The sequence below is a fragment of the Squalius cephalus genome, assembly GCF_949319135.1.
Source record: "Squalius cephalus genome assembly, chromosome: 1".
Lineage (NCBI taxonomy): Eukaryota > Metazoa > Chordata > Actinopteri > Cypriniformes > Leuciscidae > Squalius > Squalius cephalus.
This window is the reverse complement of record NC_137122.1, coordinates 56,418,823-56,441,589: the sequence shown is the minus strand read 5'-3', so window position 1 is coordinate 56,441,589 and position 22,767 is coordinate 56,418,823. Positions and strand designations below refer to the sequence as shown.

The 22,767-nt window shown below is 37.7% G+C and overlaps 1 protein-coding gene across 1 annotated transcript in view; it reads left to right on the top strand.

Moving 5' to 3' along the window:
• Positions 1 to 17,260, top strand: part of LOC307171738 (CMP-N-acetylneuraminate-beta-galactosamide-alpha-2,3-sialyltransferase 1-like) — a gene marked incomplete at both ends in the record, with an annotated part of 64,243 nt that extends 46,983 nt beyond the window's left edge. Inside the window, 4 exons of the mRNA XM_079893532.1 lie at positions 14,265 to 14,444; positions 14,522 to 14,567; positions 14,668 to 14,787; positions 17,096 to 17,260. Coding sequence (XP_079749658.1) covers positions 14,265 to 14,444; positions 14,522 to 14,567; positions 14,668 to 14,787; positions 17,096 to 17,260 — 511 coding nt within the window. The remainder of the gene's footprint in view (positions 1 to 14,264; positions 14,445 to 14,521; positions 14,568 to 14,667; positions 14,788 to 17,095) is intronic.
• Between the last annotated feature and the right edge of the window lie 5,507 nt (positions 17,261 to 22,767).

The following is a 22,767-nucleotide window of genomic DNA, read 5'->3' as shown; positions in this document are numbered from 1 at the left end:
AACTTCAGGCCCTGGTTACAAGTTCCATTAAGTAAATCAGAGATGAAGGTTTTAATCTGGAGTAAACTGATAGAAGAATGGCGAGTAGAGTGGAACAATGGGACAAAGGGTAGATTCCTTTTCAGCTTATTAAACAAGGTAAATCAAAATATAAAGAGTATAGGTAAGTCAAGGAAAGAAGAGATTATTTTCAGCAGAATATTATTAGGGCACTCAAATTTAAATAGCACACTTAAAATAATAGGGAAACACCCAAACGGGTTATGTGAAATCTGTAAGGTTGAAGAAACAGTAACTCATGTATTTCTTGATTGTAGAAGATATGAGCAAGAAAGAGGAACAATGATAGAAGAATTAAGAAAGAAGGTAAAGCAGGAAATACATTTTAAGGTTTTAATAAAATGGGCAAGTGAAATAAATAGTAAAGTTTTCTTCGATTTTATTAGAGAAACGGGTTTGGTGAATAGATTGTAAAACTCTGTTCCACACTCCGGAGCAGAAGGTGGCGGTAATGCACCTATTTAAGTTGGTTGCAAGCCGCCGTTAAAAATCAAAAAGAAGAAGAAGAAGAAGACTTTTATTTTGACGGGCGGCGCTGAGAACACCAGCGCCTGATCACACAGCGCTCACAGTCTCCGTCTTCATTAATTTACGATCTCTGTCAGTCACATCTAATACTTTGTTAGACAACTGGTAAACAAAGAAAGTAAATGGTAACTTATGCGAAGTAAGTAAAGTAAAGTGTTTGCTTTAATATTATTTGTAACAGGAAAGGCAAACAATCAGGCTAAAATACTTTCTCATTTGCCGTCAACATTCAGCAAATGCGCATCTACATCATTTAAGCAAATCTCCAAATCTCTGAATATCTAATAAACATTTAATTTCACAAACCTTGCAGATTTAATCGAATCCAGCTGTGATATCTTGTGAAGTGTGCATTACTGTCTGCAAGTGACGGTCGGTCCGTGCGATGAGTGAATGCCAACAGAAGATCAGCTTCGGGAGACGCGATCGAAAAACTTTAAATCCTTCATTTTAATTAAAATATGCTGATATTTATAGATATTATAGTTGCCAACTGTGTCATATTCATATCGTTTTCACTGTGCTGTATGTAAAATTAGCGTTACCTTTTCTTTATTGAAAAAATATGATTGCCAGCACGAAATTACCAGATTACTGTGCCCTTTTACAGTGTTTTACTATTTTTATTCACATATTCATATTTCTAAACATCCCACCCAACATGTTTATCTCACAGTGATCTCTCCATATGACCACAATGTGAGTTCACAGTGAGCTAAAAGTGTAACCGCACTGTGCACTCACTGTGTGCTCATATTATGGACACTAGGGCTGGGCGATTTAAATCGCGATATTGTTATGGCATCTCGTCAGTAAAGCCGGTTCCTTGATTAGTAGTAAATCACCACACCTGCTTTCAGATGAAGCGGCATTTAGGGCTGAGGAGATAATTAAGTGATTAATTTAGTGATGATTGAGCATTATTGAAGACACCTGATGTTAACAAGCAGAATCACTGAAGAAGAAAATCACAAATTGTAAGTTACCATTAAGGTGATGGGTGTTTGCTTTAGTTGGGCTCTAGACCATTATATGTTTACTTTAATATTTACTGTTGTTTGTCTGCTGTTATTGATTTATAACAGTTACATGAACAAAGTAAAATGTTATGTTATAGTGTTGGTTATGTTTTGACATAATCATGCTGTGATCTGAAAAAGGAAACTTATTGAGATAGTTTGGTTTAACTTAGCAGCAGTTTAGTGATTCTTCAGCCTATGATATCAATACTTTACTTATAATTCAAAATACTTAATAAACATTTTTCTGATCAATAGACATTCAGATAAATTCATTTAAAACACAGACATCAATAATCAGCCTGTGAATCTCAACAATGGTGACAATAATAAAGCATTTTGCAGTGGCTGCCACCAATCACAACTCATTAATGGCTCCCATCATGCATTGCGGTATGAATAAATTATGATCTGAATTGTCTATGTAATTTACTTTTCCTAATTGAATATTCTGCTCCTCACCATTGTTGAGATGCATAGACTGAATCTTGACATCTGTGTGTGCCTAAAAGAATGATTTTTTTTTTTAACAACTTTTAAGAAATCCTTTATATTATATAAAAAAATTCTGGGCATTTATGCAGATTCACTAACCAACAACATAAATCGAAGTCAGAAAGAAGGATTTTAATGAGTTCAGTGATCAAGTTCAAATGATGATTGTCACAATATAATCAACATCATCAGATCACTTTATTCTTTGTTCAACTGGTGATTATAATTCAGAAACAACAGCCAAACAAAATCTAAAGTTAATAATATATGGGCCTAGAGCCCAACTAAAGCAACCATTGATCGTCATAACGGTAACTTACAATTTGAGATTTTCTCCTTCAGTGATTCTGCTTGTTAACATCAGGTGACTTCAATAATGTTCAATCATCACAAAATTAATCACTTAATTATATCTCATTAACTTCAACACTCTTGAGTGTGGACTCATACACTCCCAGGAGTGTTAATTTAACACTGGAGTTCTTGCTGTGTACAAAGAGCCGTAGTTAACTGACAAGCTGAGCCATATCGCATTAATTATCGCTGGCGATACGTCCACGATATTAGTGCGATATGGCTCAGCTTGTCAGTTAATTACGGCTCTTTGTAGTCAATGTCGCTCCATCTGAAAGCAGGTGATGGCAATTTACTACTAATCAAGGAACCGGCTTTACTGACGAGATGCGGATAACAATATCGCGATTTAAAGCGCCCAACCCTAGTCAAGACCAAAGAGCCCAACTACAGCAAACACTGACCTCTACAATGGTGACCAAACTCTTCAAACAAACTTCAACATGTAAACCTCTTAAACATAATTTCTAAACATCGAAACTTCCCACTATAACTGTCTAAGAATGTTAGGGGGGATAATGTTCTATCAATGTCATCACTAAACATGTTTGAAATGTTTATAGAGAGTGTTATCCTACCTTTTAGGAGAACATTCTGGTTACAAAAATAAAATTAACTACAGAAAATATTACAAGAACATAACATAATGCTCTCAAAACATTCATAGAACAATAACATTTCTAGCTGGGATGAGCTCATATTGTGGTCATAGTTTGAGCACACAGTGAGAGTGCTGTGCGGTTACACTTTTAGAACACTGTGAACTCAGATTGCAGACGTTGTGACCACATGGTGACATCACTGTGAGATCATAGTGTTGACTGGGATTTACTTTATGAAAAATACTGTAATAGGATTGCAGATTCAAGAAGTTGCCAAAAGTTTTCTGTGATTGGTAGGTTTAGAGGTAGGGTTAGTGTAGGCAGTGGCGTACCGGACACCCCCGCAGCCCCCGCGGTGCGTGGGGGCCCCGCCTCTTTGGAGGGCCCCGCCCAGGCCCTTCTAAAATGCGTTCACACACCACATAGGATAGAACGTGTTTTTGCTTTGAAAAACTCAAGACGCGGCAAATGAATTTGAGATGAATTTAGAATGCCGTGTCATGCTGGAGAAACGGCACGCAAAGCGTGAAGGTAGTGCAATGATTGAAAAAGTATGTGAAAAACTCTTAATAATGCTAAATAATTTTCTAAAACAGCAATCAGGGAAAATCAGTTTTCTCTTACATTTGACTTGTCATTAACACTATAGCCTACAAACACAATGTGTTTGAAGAGCAAATTTTACGCTTAACTGGCTATGATATTAAAAGATCGAACTGCTGAAGAGCCCAGTATATGAACGCAGCGCATGAAGTTTTACATTAAGCATCTCAGACTGGGGAATGGGCCAATGGGGGGGTTACACTTACCCTCACGTATTTATCTGTTGGTCCAGTGAGGTTGGTCCGTGTGCGAGCACCCATCCCCCACTGTTATTAATAAAAAAAAAACGGCTAGCCTGACGCTTCATTTGACTAAAGATTAATTCGCTGAAAATGAAAAGGAAATATTTAAGTGGAGCCCAAAAAAGGCTGATTAAACAAAAGAGCATAGAAAATAGGGCTAAATTTACGAAAATAACGTCGCTATTCTTTCCATCACCCATAGACAGCCCCACGCATCTTGACGTGCTAGGTAAGTGTTACCGTTAGTAGGAGTGTGCCGTTAGCTAAACAGACAAATAAACAGATAAAATCAAATTTGCAGTCTCCTGATCTTTGCCGAGGCATTTATTTATTAATTTATTTTATTTTATTTTATTTTATTTTATTTATTTATTTATATTTATCACAAATCGCTAATTTCGCCCTGTAGTTACACCATCGGCCGTCAGCGTAGCTAGTAATGATCAGCTCCTGGACTGTCATGCTTCTTTGACCCTGCCCAGCAACAGTGAAACCAACTTAGAATCACTCTCAGAAAACGGCAGCGCTCTCAAACCAGCAAACTCTGAGGCTGAGCCTGAAGTATCACCATGCATCGACCTTCTTTCACCTAGTAGTTCAAAATCAAAACCCACTACTCCCCCACTATCACCAGTCCCAGAATGTAGCAACCCCGGTCCCAGCCAAACTGTCAGCGATAACACCTGCACTTCAGCAGCATCCACTCCAGTACCCTGCTCGCAGTATCCATCAGACAGGGCAAATTACCCAGTCGATATCGCGGATGATGAAATTAAACGATGCATTCTAAGAAATGGCCCGTGCCAGCCCGAGGGACCATTCCCCCGTGATGTAAAGAATAGATGCTTCTCCGCAGAATTTTACTACAGAACATCTAAAAAGGGTAGTAAAATTCCTCGTAGATGGCTTTGTTACTCGCCTAAAATGGATCGAGTTTACTGCGAGCCATGCTGGCTTTTAGGAGAGAGAAAGTCTGCGTGTCATAATCTCTCTTGGACTGTTGGTATAAAGGACTGGCAGGGGCTTTCTCGGAAGATAAAAGAGCATGAGCTTACCCGTTCACACTTGTCTGCATGTGTGATATACGATACATGGAAACGGAACCTTACTGTTGATGCCCAAATGTCATCCGCATACGCGCAAGAGGTCAGTTATTGGACAGAGGTTCTCACTAGAATTGTAGATGTGACACTCACACTTGCATCTTGCAACGCAGCGTTTCGTGGTCATCGGGAGAAAATTGGTGAATCAAACAACGGATTTTTTTTGTCGCTCATTGAACTTCTTGCGCGATATGACCCGGTATTGCAAAGGCTGCTTGAAAGGAAAAGCAAGATAAACTATTTGAGTCCTCGCATTCAAAACGAAATCATAACTATGCTCGCTCAAAAAGTGAAGTGCCAAATTGTAAACGAAATAAAAGATGCCGACTTTTACTCTGTTATAATGGACACAACACAAGACATCTCCAAAGTAGATCAGCTGAGCCAAGTGTTCAGATATGTCACCATCGTTAAGGATCACAGTGAGACACCGACTGACATGAAAATTAATGAGAGCTTTTTGGGTTTCCTTGCAGTACATGACCAAAGTGCTTTGGGGCTAGAAAAAGAAATAGTAAAGCTTTTAGAGACTGAAGGCATATCTATAAACAGGTGCCGAGGTCAGGGATATGACGGTGCAAGTGCAATGAGTGGAGCATATTCTGGAGTTCAGAAACGCATTCTTGCAAAGGAACCCCAGGCAATTTACATCCACTGCGCCTCCCACAACTTGAATCTGGTTCTTAACGACGCCTGCCAGAATGTGGCAGAGGTGCGTGAATATTATGACACCATACAGAAACTTTGTCTTCTTTAGTGGGAGCATAAAGAGGTGGGAACTGTTAGAGGGACATCTCTCTGGTTCATCTGGCCAGCGCACTTTGAAGCGACTATGTCCCACGCGTTGGCCATCCAGAAATGACGCAATCGAATCCTTGCGATTTCGCTATGTGGATGTTTTACAAGCGCTCAGTAAAATCATTCTTCTCTCCAATAAACCTAATGAGTGCGCAGAAGCTCTAGGTTTGAAAAAAGCAATGGAAAGTTTCGAATTTGTCCTAATGACAGTAATGCAGGGCAAAATTTTGAAGACCGTAAACGTTGCCTCGCGTGCGCTCCAAGACAAAAACATTGACATCATGCTGGCCAGCAAACTCCTAGGGAATGCACTAGACACTCTCACCAAACTAAGAGGGGAGTTTGAGAGCCTACAAGCCACAGCAGAAGCTTTGGCAGAATCATGGGGCATTAGGTCTTCATTTACTCACAAGCGCGCAAGGCGCATTAAGACACACTTTGATGAATTATGTGAAGACCAGCGTCTGCAAAACGCCAAGGAGTACTTCAGGGTGTCAGTTTTTTGCGCAACGATTGACACATGTACAGGACAACTGCAATGCAGGTTCTGTGGAATGAATGAAGTGGCAACGCGTTTTGGGTTTTTGAACCCTGGTCCGCTGCTGCGCTTCTCTGACAACGACCTGTTTCAAATGTCAAATACTTTAGCGGTTCAGTACACTGACGACCTGTCACCAGACTTTGCCATGCAATTGTTATCGTTCAGAAATGCGCTGAAGCCCGAAATACAGGAGATTGAGCGTGGCTCCATTGCAGATCTTGCTTAGCTGTTGTTTATTAAACACCACTCTATTCTGCCCAGTGTCCCCGATGTTGCAACAGCTCTCAAGTTGTTCCTGACTTTACCTGTAACGGTTGCAACTGCTGAAAGATCGTTCTCGAAGTTGAAATTGATCAAGACATTCCTCCGGAGCACAATGTCACAAGAAAGACTGTCGAGTTTAGCTCTCTTGAGTATTGAGAATGCCTGTGCTCGCAACATTGACATTAAAGATGCAGTGAAAGACTTTGCGCAGCAAAACGCGCGGAGAGCACAAAGGATTCGCTAGATGTTTTGTTTGCCAGTTGATCGTCAGAAGTTGGTATGCGAATTTCTTTAAATGTTGTCATGATTCCTGTCTTGTGTTTCCCTCGTCTTGTGTGGACTTGTTATTTCCTGTTCTGTGTCATGTTTTGTAGTCCTTGTAGTTTTTCTAGTTTATTAGTATCCCCAGGTGTTTCTAATTAGCCACACCCCCTTGTTATCTTGTTTAGCTTGTTGGTCCCTGTGTATTTATAGCCCTTGTGTTTCACTTGTTACTTTGTCAGTTGTTGTACATGTAAGGGTTGCTTCTAGTCTTGTCATGCTCGTGGTTTTGTTTCTTTTTCCCTGAAGTTCTTTATTATTTGTTCTATGTTTATTTCATTAAAAACTTGCGCTTAGATCCTTGCTTCCGCCTGCTTTCTCCGGCACATTACAAATGTAAAGTAGTTCTTTAAATGTAGCATATATCGTAAAATGTAGAGTCATTCTTTTTTCTTTTACTGTTCATTTTTTTTTACTACAAAATAATTTATTTTCTACAATTACGCATACTTGTGTAGGCCAGCTTAGACTTGTTCTGCACCTTTTATTGAGCCTATACTGTTAAATAAAATACGTACCGGGGCCATTGTGTGTTATTATTATTAATATTATTATTAGCCTATTGAATGATCCTCATGCTATTGCTAAAATAACTTGAGGCAGCGGCACTTTTAATGCCTCCACGTTCAGACTAATTATTTATTCCAGCGGATATTTCTTACTAAAAAGCGATATCAAAACCAGTACGCATATTTGTAATGTTATTCAATAATAATATAAAATGCACCAATGCAATGCTAATTTTCACATTCATTACTGTTAAATCAGTTCTGTAAATGGGGAAGACGGACTCAATAGTATACTGCAGCAGATGCGCCATAAAATTTTAATTCGTGGCATAGCATCACTGCTGGTGGGAGGGGCCCCGTCGCCTTCTTTGTGGGGGGGCCTCAGAGATGTGCGGTACGCCACTGAGTGTAGGGAGATAGATTATACAGTTTATACAAACCATTACGCCTATGGAGAGTCCCCGCAAACCACATATCCAAGTATGTGTGTGTGTGTGTGTGTGTGTGTGTGTGTGTGTGAACATAAATTCACATTTATATGGGAACATGTATGTGCAATATATGTACACAATAAAGGATACAACTGTTTGAATATTACATGTAATGCTATTTTTGTCTTAATTTAAAATATTTAATGTATTAATATAGCCATATATGGTCAATGCATATATTGCAGTATATTGAAAAATATTTGCACTAGTTTTCCATTTTATGGAAATGTATTATGTAATATATTGCATAATACATACATACTTTGTGGCGCAGTATCGCATATATGCAGTATATTGCCATATATATTTTCACTAGTTTCCCATTTTATGGAAATGTATTATGTAATATATAGCACTGTATTTTGCAGTATATTGCCATATATTTTTCTTCAGTAATGGACTTGCAAAGAATCTCAGGGCAATGCACACAGTTTGTGCTGTTGTTAAAGTGCGACTCCGAGTCAAACATTTGTGTGGTTCCAGCATATTAATTATGTAAATGACGAGTAAAACGATATCTCTCAAAAAGTACACTATCGCGCTGTGTTAAAGGACTTCCAATATCACCTCCGCTTATAAAGCCGCAATCTAATCTTGTTTACATGAAATAATCCTCCCGAGCAGGTTTAAGTTTACAGACCTGTTGCTATGACAGCAAGTCCAGGATGAGGCTTGCTGTCCAAATATTCAGAGTTGGTTCTGCAAATGTACAAAATCAAAATGTCCAGTTCTCTGTATAATTATGGCCTCTTACATACCCGGAAAGTTACCTCGGTTATTGGAATTGAAGGTTTTGGTTATCAGATTACTTACTATTAAAAGACCAAGGTACGTCACATAACCTGCTCTCTGGAAATCTGCTTATCTGGGCAGTTTGGACGTGATTCCACAGAAGCCAACAAGAGATCATGTTTCAGTCTTGCACACCTTAACACGCTGATCAATATCTTCAGGGCAGCAAAATCCCCAGTGTTAAAACAACAGTGCTCAGAGCACACATAAAGTAACACAAAGCAGTGTTAAAGTTAATGAGATAATTAAGTAATTAACTAATATTTCTTTCTTTCTTTCTTTCTTTCTGACTAATCTTTCCTTCTTTGTTTCTTTGTTTCTTTCTTTCTTTCTTTCTTTCTTTCTTTCTTTCTTTCTTTCTTTCTTTCTTTCTGTCTTTCTGACTAATCTTTCCTTCTTTGTTTCTTTCTAACTAGTGGTCGACCGACATATCGCCAAGGCCGATATATCGCCCGATATTTGGCATTTTTGAAATATCGGCATCGGCCGATACGTTTTTCTGATTGGCCGATGTGTTGGAAGCGTGACTTTTATTTTGACGGCGCTCCGGACTTTTATTTTGACGGGCGGCGCTGAGAACACCAGCGTCTGCGCACACAGCACTCACAGTCTCCATCTTCATTAATTTACGATCTTTGTCAGTCACATCTAATACTTTGTTAGACAACTGGTAAACAAAGAAAGTAAATGGTAACTTATGCGAAGTAAGGAAAGTAAAGCGTTTGCTTTAATATTATTTGTAACAGTAAAGGCAAACAATCAGGCTAAATAGCCTACTTTCTCATTTGCCGTCAACATTCAGCAAATGCGCATCTACATCAAAGCAAATCTCTGAATATCTAATAAACATTTAATTTCACAAACCTTGCAGATTTAATCGAATCCAGCTGTGATATCTTGTGAAGTGTGCATTACTGTCTGCAACACTCTAAAAAGAGATACAAGATGTGTTGATGGAATTTGACACATGTTGTGTAGATTTTTAACACACAATGTGTGTTAAAATGTAACTCTGGAAACACTCTAAAAAGAGATGTGTTAAAAAACAACACACAGCATGTGTTGATGGTATTTTGACACATGTTGTGTAGATTTTTAACACACAATGTGTGTTAAAATGTAACTCTGGATAGAATAGCACTGGGTGGAGGAGAGTTTGTTTTTATGAAAAAAATTATAGGTATATTTTATATGGTATCCCATAAAATGCTCTAAAATAAATAAAGCAATATATTCAAATAAATAAATTAAATCTTAATTAATGAAAACTTAACGGGTGGGTTTTTTTTCAGCCAATCACATCATGCCTCTTTTTCAATGTCTTTTTCAAATGCTGCTTTCACTTGTTATTAACCCTTGTGCATCCTTGAGGACATTTTTGTCCTTTTCAGTTTTGTTTTTTGGATCACTTTGCCTGTGTTAATGCTAACTGCATAAAATTTGGCACAGGTGTGTATTTTTATTGGAATTTTACTATTTCATCACCATTTCCTTTAAAAAATCTATTTTGCACTAGTTACACAAAATACTTCCTCTCAGCGCCTTTTGGACAAAAATGTCCCCATTGAAACCCATTAAAACTGCATTTTTTAATCCCTGTGCCGTTTAACTATAAAATGATGTAATCTTTTTTAATAGGCTTTCATTCTGTTGGCAAGGCTTCAAAATTGACATTTTTACCATTTTTTATCAGATGGTGCCATTTTTTCAGGTTAGGCCTATAAAGCAAATACTCGCTTTATTCCTGTTTTCTGCTTCGGCATATTATAGAGCCAACTGGATAAATTATGCAATGATAATTGTGTGGGTGTGTTGGTATGGATGTCAGAGTGTGGTTGGTATGTGTGTTATATTAAAAAAAATGTGTTTGTGTGTTTGTAGTATTGATAGAGAAAAACTCAACTGCAAATAACAAAGCCAATCACTGTGTGACCAGAGGAGTTTTGCTGGGATCCAATGGGGAAAGTTTGGTACTGCGCCCAAACAAAATCTTACTGAAAGCTCATTTTTTGAGATATCAACCTCAAATTTGGAACACAACTTATTTAGATTTATGGCTTTGATTTTCTAGCCGTTTTAGAGTTCAACTTGTTTCATAAAATATATATTTTATATAAAATAATATTCATAAATAATTTTCATAAACTTAAACCTATATAACTTTTTTTTGGATTTACTTATAAAAAAATGTAACTTCAGCAATAATCTGCCAAGGGTATTCTTTAAAATGATACCAAAGTTAAGTCTGTGCTCCCAAGCTTCAACTTTTTATGGCCGTTTTTTGACATGGACATTTTTGTCCGCTTTGGACCTATGAGTAACTTTTTTAAATTGATGCACAAGGGTTAATAACCAGATTAACTTTATTTCTGTCAGACTCTACAGAAGCTCTTATTGAGAATTAACAGGTTTTGGTGTTGACGATTCATTGAATGTTTCATTTAAAGTCACCAGAATCGTGATTAGTGTCAGCTTTATTTGAGCTATTGACTCTTTAACATTAGTTTTCTCTGATTGCTGTAAATGTGTATTTAATCTGCACATTTGAAAAAGCAGAAATAATCATGAGAAAAATATGCTCAGATGATAATATTATCATCATGAACATGTACGATTATTCAAATGGAGCTCAGAAAGAGTTTAATATTTGAAAGATGAGTGTAACACATAAAAGATTAGCATAATGCACTTAGCTTAAAATTAATTTTTAAATACACAGTTCCAGAATCTTACAGTCTAAGGCAGGTGTCACCAACCCTGCTCCTGGAGGGCTACAGTCCTGCAGATTTCAGCTCCAACCCCAATCAAACACACCTGGACCAGCTAATCAAGCTGTTCAGGGTTGCTTGATAATTACAGGCAGGTGTGTTGGAACAGGGTTGGACCTAAAGTCTGCAGGACAGTAGCCCTCCAGGAGCAGGGTTGGTGACACCTTGTCTAAGGTATCAAACAGACATCAAGAATCAGCACATGAATCTCAACAATGGTGACAAACAAAAAGCTTCATGCCGCAATGCATGCTGGGTGCCACCATAGTGCAAATCTCATCCATGACTCCCAGCATGCATTGCGGCATGAAGCTTTTTGTTTGTCACCATTGTTGAGATTCATACGCTGATTCTTGATGTCTGTGTTTGACTAATTTCTGCTGCAGATTCATTTTTTCAGAAAACATTTATTTTATTTTTCTGCACTGCTGGATAGCACGATGTAGTGTCACAAGATCATTATAACTAACAGCACATAAATAAATTAAATGCACACCATCCATTTACTCATAAACTTGATCAGCACTTGTTGATTATGACATCATCAAGAAAAATCTGATCATCTTTTCACTCGCCATAACAAATGTATTTTATTAAAATACAGTTACAGCAAGAGAAAAACTAAAAGAAGAGTCAAGGGTCAAGAGCTCAAATAAAGGAGCCATTAATCACGATTCTGGTGACTTCAAATAAAACATTCAGTGAAACATCAACATCTAAACCTCAGTTAATTCTCAATAAGAGCTTGTCTATGTAGATTCATGATGTCTAAACCATCCAAATGTTCAAACAAACTCTTTATTAAACGTCACTGGACTCCATAAACACAAGTTAACAATACGTTTCAGTGTTCATCCAAACACTCAGTTGTAAAAACACAGGAAGTAACTCTGGCAAATACACACCGACTACAGTCACATGACACATATCTGACACAAGTTGTGTAACTATAACACATTAGCAACACATTCTCATACCTAAGGCGTCACTTTTTGTCACTTTCAACCATGCTTCAATATCTGACGCTCAAAGCACCCTTTAGCGTCCATATGTGACGCTTCGGTTGGGTAGGTTTAGGTATGTGGTAGGGTTATGCGTCTCATATGGACGCTAAAGGGTGCTTTGAGCGTCAGATATTGAAGCATGGTTGAAAGTGACGCCTTGGGTATGAGAACGCAACACACTTCTGTGTAAGAGGAATAACACATTAGTTGTGTTAAAGGTAACACAAAATGTGTAGTCCTTATAAACACAGAGATGTGTTAAGAATCGACACAGGTTGTGTGTTAAATTTGACACAACATGTGTTGTCCCTGAGCACACACACTACATGTGTTAAAATCTACACAACATGTGTTGTCCCTGAGCACACACACTACATGTGTTAAAATCTACACAACATGTGTCATTTTTAACATCTCTTTTTACAGGGTGTGTTGTTTTCAACTCATCATTTTGAGTGCCGACACTCACCATCACTGTGAATGGTATGCAGTGTTTGCTATGTTCTCAAACAAACAGGCCAGTGAAAATACAAGTTATTAATATACAATATTTTGTCAGTTGTTACATTTTAATTAAATTCAAAGTGCAAACTCGGTTAACTGTTGTCTCTTCATGAACTTTTGTCAAAAGCAGCATTATCAGTTAGGGGTTGAAGCGTGAATAACTGAATAATGTCCAGTACAGTGAGTCTGTCCAGTCATTGAGCTTGAAACATTGTGTTGTACTTTGTGTTCACATGCATGCTGTACTCGACTATTGATTAAACGGTTAATATTTTTGCATCTGCCGCTTTCGCTTTATTTTTTAAAATGACACAATTTGTGTGTTAAAATGACTTACACATTTATTGTGTTAAATTTGACACAACATGTGTTGTCCCTGAGCACACTCACTACATGTGTTAAAACTGACACAACATGTGTTGTCCCTGAGCACACTCACTACATGTGTTAAAACTGACACAACATGTGTCATTTTTAACACATCTCTTTTTAGAGTGTGGTGCTGAAACATTTTTACTTGACTGGCAAACTGTTTTCTTTGATTGTCAATACAAACTTGTCAAAAAAAGTGCCTTTTCTTTGTGTTTTATTTAACATATAAGCTTACTTGGCTCAACAAGTGACACTTTATTACATATGCATTCATCAGATATTTTACGTTTTTATTTTTTTTATTTTTTACGGTTTTAATTTTAAAATGACTTGTTTAAAATGAGAGTCTAGCTCCGCCCCTGTATAGCAGCAAAGACAGCGTCGGCATGTATTGACGGCAAAATAGGTCACAGAATATTTCGTTCTGTATTGACAGGTGCAATATTTGAAAATCGATAATTATCATTGTTATTATTTTAAAATTAGGCTACATTTAAATCTGCATTTATGTCAAAACCTAGAGACTTTCAAATATCAAAATGTAATTTATTAATATGTATTCGTGTCAAAATGACATATAGACATCTTTTCCTATTCTATTTTGCTTGGAAACGATTCCGGCACGCTTGCGTGTCGCGTGAAAAATAGGCGTCGGTTCTATTTCTAACATGAACGCGTTTGCAAGCTCTAACCTGTTAACATGGGAGCCGAAATAAAAACGGACACGCCACGCAGCCAGTGTGTAGCCGGCCTTAGAAGAACAGATTATTGCACAGAATAAGTCTGATAAATGTTCTCTATACAGCAGTGGTTCTCTACCCTGTTCGTGGTATATCTTTAGCAATAATCTTCTTTTGGTAGCCTGTCAATACCCGTTGCCTGTTTTTCTCTCAGGATAAATAAAGGCCCGACAAAAGGTTACGAGAAGGACGTGGGGTCTAAGACCACTCACCGGATTATGTATCCCGAGAGCGCTGTGGACTTGGATGACAACACACATCTGGTGCTTTTTCCCTTTAAGATTCGTGACATGCAGTGGCTCATAAGCATCTTCACCACTAGACACATCACACGGTGAGTACTGTTTAATCAAACAATAAAAAAAATCATGAAAGCAAATAAATGATTATCTATATCTTTTTGTTTCTCAGCACATACACAGGAGTCAAATCTTCAATCAAAGTAAACAAGAACAAGGTAAGTGCCCATGTCATTAAATCAATGTAAATGAAACTCTTTTTTAAGCCCTATAATAAGCAGGAATGAATGTCTCATAAATGTTTTGGTTTCTGTCCAGGTGATGATCCTCCACCCTGGTTTTATGAAATACGCCTACGAGAAATGGCTGCAGAAAAATGGCAAATATCCTTCTACTGGCTTCATTACAATAGTATTTGCCCTGCATGTCTGTGATCAGGTAAAACTGTTTGCATTTTTCACATGATGCTTCAGTTTTAAACTGTGCAAATTTAATCGTAATTTAAATGTAATCCCTCCCAAACTAAGTGCAAATAGCAATTTTAATTTTAAATAAATCAGTGTGCAATAATAGCTGTTTGTTTATTGTTAACATACACAGCAAAATCCCCAGTGTTAAATTAACACTGCTCAGAGTTTATATGAGTCCACACTCAGAGTGTTATAATTAACACTGAAGCAGTGTTAAAGTTAATGAGATAATTAAGTGATTAATTGATTAATTGAGTGATGATTGAGCATTATTGAAGACATATGATGTTAATAAGCAGAATCACTGAAGGAGAAAATATTTTTTTAATGGTCACCATTATGGTGATGGGTGTTTAGTTTAGTTGGGCTCTTGACCCTTACTTTATTAACTTTAGATTTTGTTTGGCTGATGTAATTCGATTATAACAGCCAGATCAACAAAGAGAAAAGGTGTTATGATGGTGTTGGTTATGTTTTAATATAATCATTATTTCACAATCATTTAACCTGAATCACTGAACTCATATAGTGCCTAATTTTTGAATTATATATACTTTATTAATTATAGCAGCACTGTCCTTGGAAAGCATAATATTTTTTAACTTTTACAATGTAATCCAACTAATTACCCCCAAATTTTTTTTTTTTTTTGACACAGACATCAAGAATCAGCCTGTGAATCTCAACAATGGTGACAATAATAAAGCATGTTGCAGTGCATTCTGGGTACCACCAATCAAAACTCATTCATGGCTCCCATCATGCATTGCTGCATGAATAAATAATGAGCTTATGTTCAGAGTTGATCTGTTTGTCACCATTGTTGAGATTCATACGCTAATTCCTGATGTCTGTGTGTGCCTGAAAAGAACACTTTTTAAGATTTTTTTTTTTTTTTCGTAATTGATTTGATCATTTGGTTTTCATTGAAAAGGCTAAAAATGGCATGCTCAACAAGGACAGTGCTGCTATAATCCATTAGGGAAACTTAACTCAGAAATTTTACTCTCAATGAGTTCAGTGATTCAGGCCAACTACTGATTATGTTAAAACACAACCAACACCATCAGATCACCTTTTCTCTTTGCTCATCTGGCTGTTATAACTGAATTACAGCAGCCAAACACAATTTAAAGTTAATAAAGTAAGGGTCAAGAGTCCAACTAAACCAAACACCCATCACCATAATGGTGACCATTTAAAAAATTTATTTTCTCCTTCAGTGATTCTGCTTGTTAACATCAGATGTCTTCAATAATGGTCAATCATCACTCAATTAATCAATTAATCACTTAATTATCTCATTAACTTTAACACTGCTTCAGTGTTAATTATAACACTCTGAGTGTGGACTCATATAAACTCTGAGCAGTGTTAATTTAACACTGGGGATTTTGCTGTGTAGTATGATTATATTTGTTAAAGTCATATGCTGTATTATTGGGACATTACTTATAATAATATTCCACTATTAAATGCCCGCTAGGCACTTTATTTCAACTGTTCAAATATTTTCTTAATCTCTATTTAAAATAAATGCTACTCATAGGCCTAGTATGTTCCTGGATTAACATCTTTGTTGATCCTGGTCTGGAAAAACATTCCAGTGAACCAATCTGATTTGAGGGACAAGTTTACAGTTTATGTCAAGTTTAGGCTTACAACCAGGGTTAGGTGCTTCTACCTCAGTGTTATTTTCATCTGATTTTATGGATAAGTTATGGGAAGGGTCATAGATTTAGGGGTATGGATAGGGTTTGTCCTTTCGGACAGGAATATTTTTCCAGTTTCAACAAAATATGTTGATCCAGGAACATGCCTTGCTTGGCAAAATTACGGTGAAGCCTGCACCCACCTTACTCTCCACTTCACTGATTCTGTTATCTGCTGGATTTCTTTGGTAATTCTGTCTGGCTCAATCAGATAATGGTGGCAGAGTTTGAGTAAATAACCTCTGCCAAAAAGGTGGGCTATTTGCACTTGGTGACAGTCCTTAACTTTAATGATCATTTCCTTTTTAAATAACAGTAATGTTATTAACATTTTGTATTTGCATATATGCCTTTTATCCCAGCCCCAAACCTTGTGCATATCTTTTCAAAAATATTACCAATTTATTTAATGAGAAAAAAATACTGAATGCACTATTAAGAAATGCATGTAGAAATGTACCGTTATGAAATGATATCTGAATAGCTTTTAACCCAGTGCCATATTGCCACCAGCTAGATAACCCCGAAATGGCAAAACTCCTGACAGCTCTGTCTTTTACACAGGTGAATGTCTTTGGGTTTGGAGCTACAAGTAATGGAACCTGGCATCATTATTTTGACAAATCTCACACTCACTTTAAAGGCGGCCCTCATAAAGGAGACATTGAAAACAAAACAATGCATCAACTTCAGCACAGAAACAAGATTTCAATATATAAAGGGTATTGATAAAGAAAACTGTTCTTACATTTAATCAAGGATTTGAGGATGGATTAAGTTCTGAGATTGCTACAAAAATGAATGTTAAAATTAATAAATAAATTTAAATGTCTTTAATATAAATGTTGGCTTACAATGGCAATGTTTTGAGAGCTGTAGAATGTCCTACTCTTTATTTCCATTTATAATGCCTTACTATACACATTGTAAACATATGTTGTTAATGTACTAATATATAAGACATCTGGAATGTTAAAGTTTATGTGGATCACTATCTTGTATTATAAAAAAAAAAATTAAAAGGCTGAGACTTTGCATGCATGCATTTTGCAGAAGAACAAGTTTTCCTACTGCTCATAAAACATTCCCTACTAGGCTTAAGAGATATAACAGATGGAAAGGATCTCCAGGTGACTAGCTGAAGATGTTACTGTGGCTTTACCCATTAATAGTACTTGAGAATAAATTCCAGCACAGTGCTACAAATAACCCTTCACAATAGATACTGCTTTAAAATGAATTATGTTAGAGTGAGTCCACTGAGGATGAGTTGTGTAGAATCCAATTGCAGTTTTATTAAAGCAGGCTAAAAGTGAATGAATACAACATAAACAGAACAAAACAATGACCTGAACAAAGGTGAAACTTGGCTTGAGCGTAAACTTGACACAGCATAAACTCATGGAACGGCAGTTACACAAACAAAAGGCTTGTTTGAGATCAATCAATCAATGCATTTATAAAGCACAATAAAAGTCTATAATGCCAATGTTGGCATTTTGCTGTTTTAGAACGAATAATTTATGTTCGTATGCAATAAGCGAGTGTAAGATTACATTACAGTTTTTTTCTCAATTGCTTTGGCACATTTGGAACAGTCTTAACTTTATCTGAACTGTACGCTGAATTGTCACTGTTTAAATGAACATCAAAACCTGCTTATTGTGTCAATAAATTGGCCAATGACATCAAAATAAAAAATGTTTTGTCATTGTGTGATCCACACTGGTCAAAATGTTTAAATGTCTTTTCACCATGGTAATATTTGTTATATACAAATTTAATGTTTTTTGGTTTTTTTTTTTCTATTTTGTTGGCGTTAAGAGTTTGACCGTTTCACTGTGAATCAACTCATCAGTTTTGATCAACAAGACATTTGCATTTAGTTATTGTGCAAATTGTAGACTCTTTTGCACACATGAAATTTGCTTAAATCAATAAGAAATTCAAATCTGATGTGAACAAGAAACTAATTGTTCAGAGATCTAAGCTTGTTTTGAGAAGAAGAAAAAAAATCTCATTCGAGAATTGAGCCATTTGCGATTGAGAAGACTGTGTGAAAAATATGACAGAAAACAGATATGACTGACAGAAAAATATGTGATTACACAACCATTAATACACTTGATGTTTGCTTTGCGTTTTCTGAGGAAAAGTTTCGGATAAGAAAAAAAAAAAAACAGTCCCTTCTGGCCGCAGTGAATAAGGTGATATGCTCCGAGTCCACGGGCTGATGCTGCTCTCTATAGGCACTGAATGGTATTTTTTACACCCTCCCATGAGCAAACCTTTTCTGATTATACAAAATGTTAATCATCCGTTGTTGGACTTAACTTCTGTCACGATCGCTCAGGAACTACATGCTGCATTAGATTAATTAGGATAATTACAATTAATATGCAAATATACATTTTTAAACGATGCTTTACCCAAGAAGTGCATTACCTATTCTTACCAAGAATAGAATTTGTATTTTGACTGGTCTGGGCTGCATTTCCAAAAAGCATCGTAAGCCTAAATTGATCGTGGAGACCACTGGTGGCAATTGTTCTACGATCAACTGCTTACGATGCTTTTGGGAAAAGCAGGCAGCATTGAACGTTCTCGAAGTCCTCCTCAGTAGCCTAGTGTGTTTAGTGTCTCATAGGACTCCTATGAGACACTAAACACACAACTGTTCTTTGGTGTCTACCAGGGAACTCCTCGCCATCAAACTTGCACTAGAGGTATGGAGACATTGGCTGGAGGGAGCCAAATACAAATTCGAAGTAATCACCGACCATAGAAACCTTGAAAATCTCAGAGAAGCTCGTCGTCTCAATCCTCGTCAAGCCAGATGGTCCATCCTCACAAGATTCGACTGCCTAGTCACTTACTGACCTGGGCACAAGAATTCCAAAGCCGATTCTCTCGTCTTCATCAACTTAATCTGGAATCCACTACTCCTGAACCCATCCTCCCTCCAGCCATGATCGTCAGTCCCATCCTCTGGTCTATAGATGAAGACATTCACCTAGCCACGCAAACTGAACCTGCTTAGCCGGGAGGTCCAGAAGTGTGTATCTACGTACCAACATCCTGTCGTCTACCCCTTCTGGACTCGGCTCACACCTCTCCGGGCTCTGGACACCCAGGTAGCCAGCGGACCCTCTCGCTCCTCAGTCAACGCTACTGGTGGCCCTCTATGACCCAAGACATCTCCTGATATCTCAATGGCTCCTCAGTCTGTGCCTTCAACACTCCACGTCGACTGCCAGCAGGCAAACTGGTCCCACTACCAATTCATCATCGCCCATGGTCCCATCTGGGAATCGACTTCATGATTGACCTTCCACCCTCTGAATCCAATACCTGCATCTTCGTCATTGTCGACCGATTTTCCAAAGCCTGCAAATTGATCCCTCTAAAGAGTCTGCCTACATCCTTCGAAGCAGCCAAAGCACTTCCACAATGTCTTCCATCATTTCGGCCTTCCTGAAGATTTTGTATCCGACCGAGGTCCTCAGTTTATCCATCCCGTGTCTGGAAAGCCTTCTTCAAGCTCCTCTGAGTCTCCATCAGTTTATCTTCCGGTTATCATCCTCAGACCAACGGCCAGACTGAGCGTAAGATCCAAGAGATCGGGAGATACTTGAGGTCATACTGCCACCAGAACCAGAACAGCTGGAGCCGGTTCCTTCCCTGGGCGGAGTATGCCCAGAATTCTCTTGCCAGTCTACCACCGGCCTTACTCCGTTTCAGTGTATCCTCGGATATCAACCTCCCCTGTTTCCCTGGTCCGGTGAGCCATCTGAGGTTCCAGCTGTTAACCACTGGTTCGAGCAGAGCGAGAGGGTGTGGGACTCAGCTCATGTACATCTACAGTAGGCAGTGCGGAGACACACAGCTCAGGCCAACGCCCGAAGATCTGAGGCACCACAGTATCACCCTTGACAAAAAGTATGGTTATCCTCCCGAGATATCCGTCTTCGCCTGCCTTGCCGTGTTCTCATCCTGCATCGCTCACTCTGCACTTTAATAAAGTTTGTTTCTTTGTACACTCTACCTTGTCTGCCTTATTATGGATGTGACAGATTGTAGCTGCTTGCATTGCTAAATGCTAAACATTGTTTAGTAGCCTTGACAATAAGTTTTATGTTAAGACTACCTGCTATTAGATTAACAATTATTAGTTGATTTTAACTGGGTATTAGTTGAGTTAACTTAAAGTTGAATGCAATAGGTTGCCTTATTTTATTTTTTTTAAGTTAGCTTAGGGGTGTGTGATATGATGATTTTTGATCGTGGACGATTAAAATGTCTCCACGATCTGCTTTTAAAGAAATATCGTAGTATCGTGCATTCTATCAGTTGCTGTTCTGGCACCTCTGTCCCAACATACTGAACAATGCGACGTATATTCACATAAAATGTTAACGCAGCGGAACGGGACACTGCAGTTCACAAAAGTTCATAATTTGCATGTGCTTTAATGCCTTGTCGGTTAAACATTTAATTCTAAGTTATCTTTCGAGTCTTATTGTGCTAATACTGTTAAATACACACAAGGTTTACATAAACAAAGTCGGTTATGTCTAAAGTGAAAGCAAACTTGAGAAAATTGAGAGAAAATCTGCTTGTCAAATGCGTGTAGGCTATTTGCAGATGGGAGTTTTACTTACTCAAACATGTTCTGAGGGCAGAAAGGAAAATGATTGGTTTACAGCTTCAACCAATGAAACTGAAGCAAGGGCGGGGTTTAGACGTTTGAATTTGATGTGCGCTGCGGTCTGCGGAGGGATTCTTGAGGAATAGTCGGGAAAAAAGACCGATGTTTGTGGGAGAACGCATTTATTGCAAGGTAAGTGAATTTACTACTATATTTTGTTACAATTCAACATCCTCTAAAGTTTACTAAGATAATAAGCGAACATTTAAAAATGCACAGGACTAATCATCGTCTAAATATCGTATTGTATGCATTTTGATTTGACTGTTTCATCAGTCGACCAAAACAAAGCTGCATATGGGGTAACTGGTGTAAAACATGCTTTTCCAATGCTACCTCGCTGTCTGTTAAATTGATATGCGAGAACAGAACTTTTCAAATTTTCCGCGATATTTCAACGGTCAAAATGATACATCTCCCGCCTTAGCGCTGCTCTCAGGGCATGGAGCTCGATAGGCCTATATTCAAATTGCTGTTATTTTAGTGTATTACGCGCTGCTCTCAGGGCAGGAGTACTCAATAGATTAAAATCGCTGTTATTTTTAGTTTATTACGTGCTGCTCTCAGGGCAGGAGCTCGATAGATTCAAATCGCTTAGTGTATTACGCGCTGCTCTCAGGGCAGGAGTACTCGATATATTCAAATTGCTGTTATTTTAGTGTATTACGCGCTGCTCTCACGGCAGGAGCTCGATAGATTCAAATCGCTGTTATATTCAAGTACACCTGGCTACAGCCTGCAGATCAGGGCGGGGCTGCACCTGGGCCCCGCCCATAACGCTTCTCATTGGTTGGGGCAAAGTGATGACGTCGACGCCACGGTAACACAGGAAATGCGGTTGAAAACAATGCGGTCTTTAAAACGCATGCGCCATATCGCGCTGACAGCGCATGCGTCGTATTTGCTTTAAGTGGTGACGTCACGCGTCTTCAAAACGCATGAGCAAATTTGAAATCAAAACTTTAATAAAATAATAAAGTATTAAAACAACTCTACAGTAATAATGAAAGCAGCAAAAAGTAGTAGAGCGCTTATCCATAGTTTTAACTATGCCTGATCTAAGGTAAACTTATAAGGAGTTACAGAGTAGGCTATATATTGTGTAATATCTGTGTAGTATTTTAAGTTTTTCACATTCTGTTGCACTTCAATGTGTAAATTACAAAATTACTGTAAACATTAATGGCACCTTATATATTTATTATTTAAATCATTCCTCTGTAATAGTTCTTGTTTATTTTTGTGCATTAGGTTATTATAAACATTTATGCCAATAAAGTAGTTTGAAGTTAAACTAATACATTTGTAGTTAGCTACTGTATGTACTGTAGCTACTACATTGTCAATCTCTGTATCCCATATTATGCATGCCAACTCAAAAAAACAAACTCATACCAGTGATAACTTTTTATTTCAAAACCAAAACAAATATTGTGTAAAAGAGACATGCACACATACAGATAATCACGTACACACACACACACGCGCGTACGTGTACACACATACACCTGCCTGACTCACACACGTA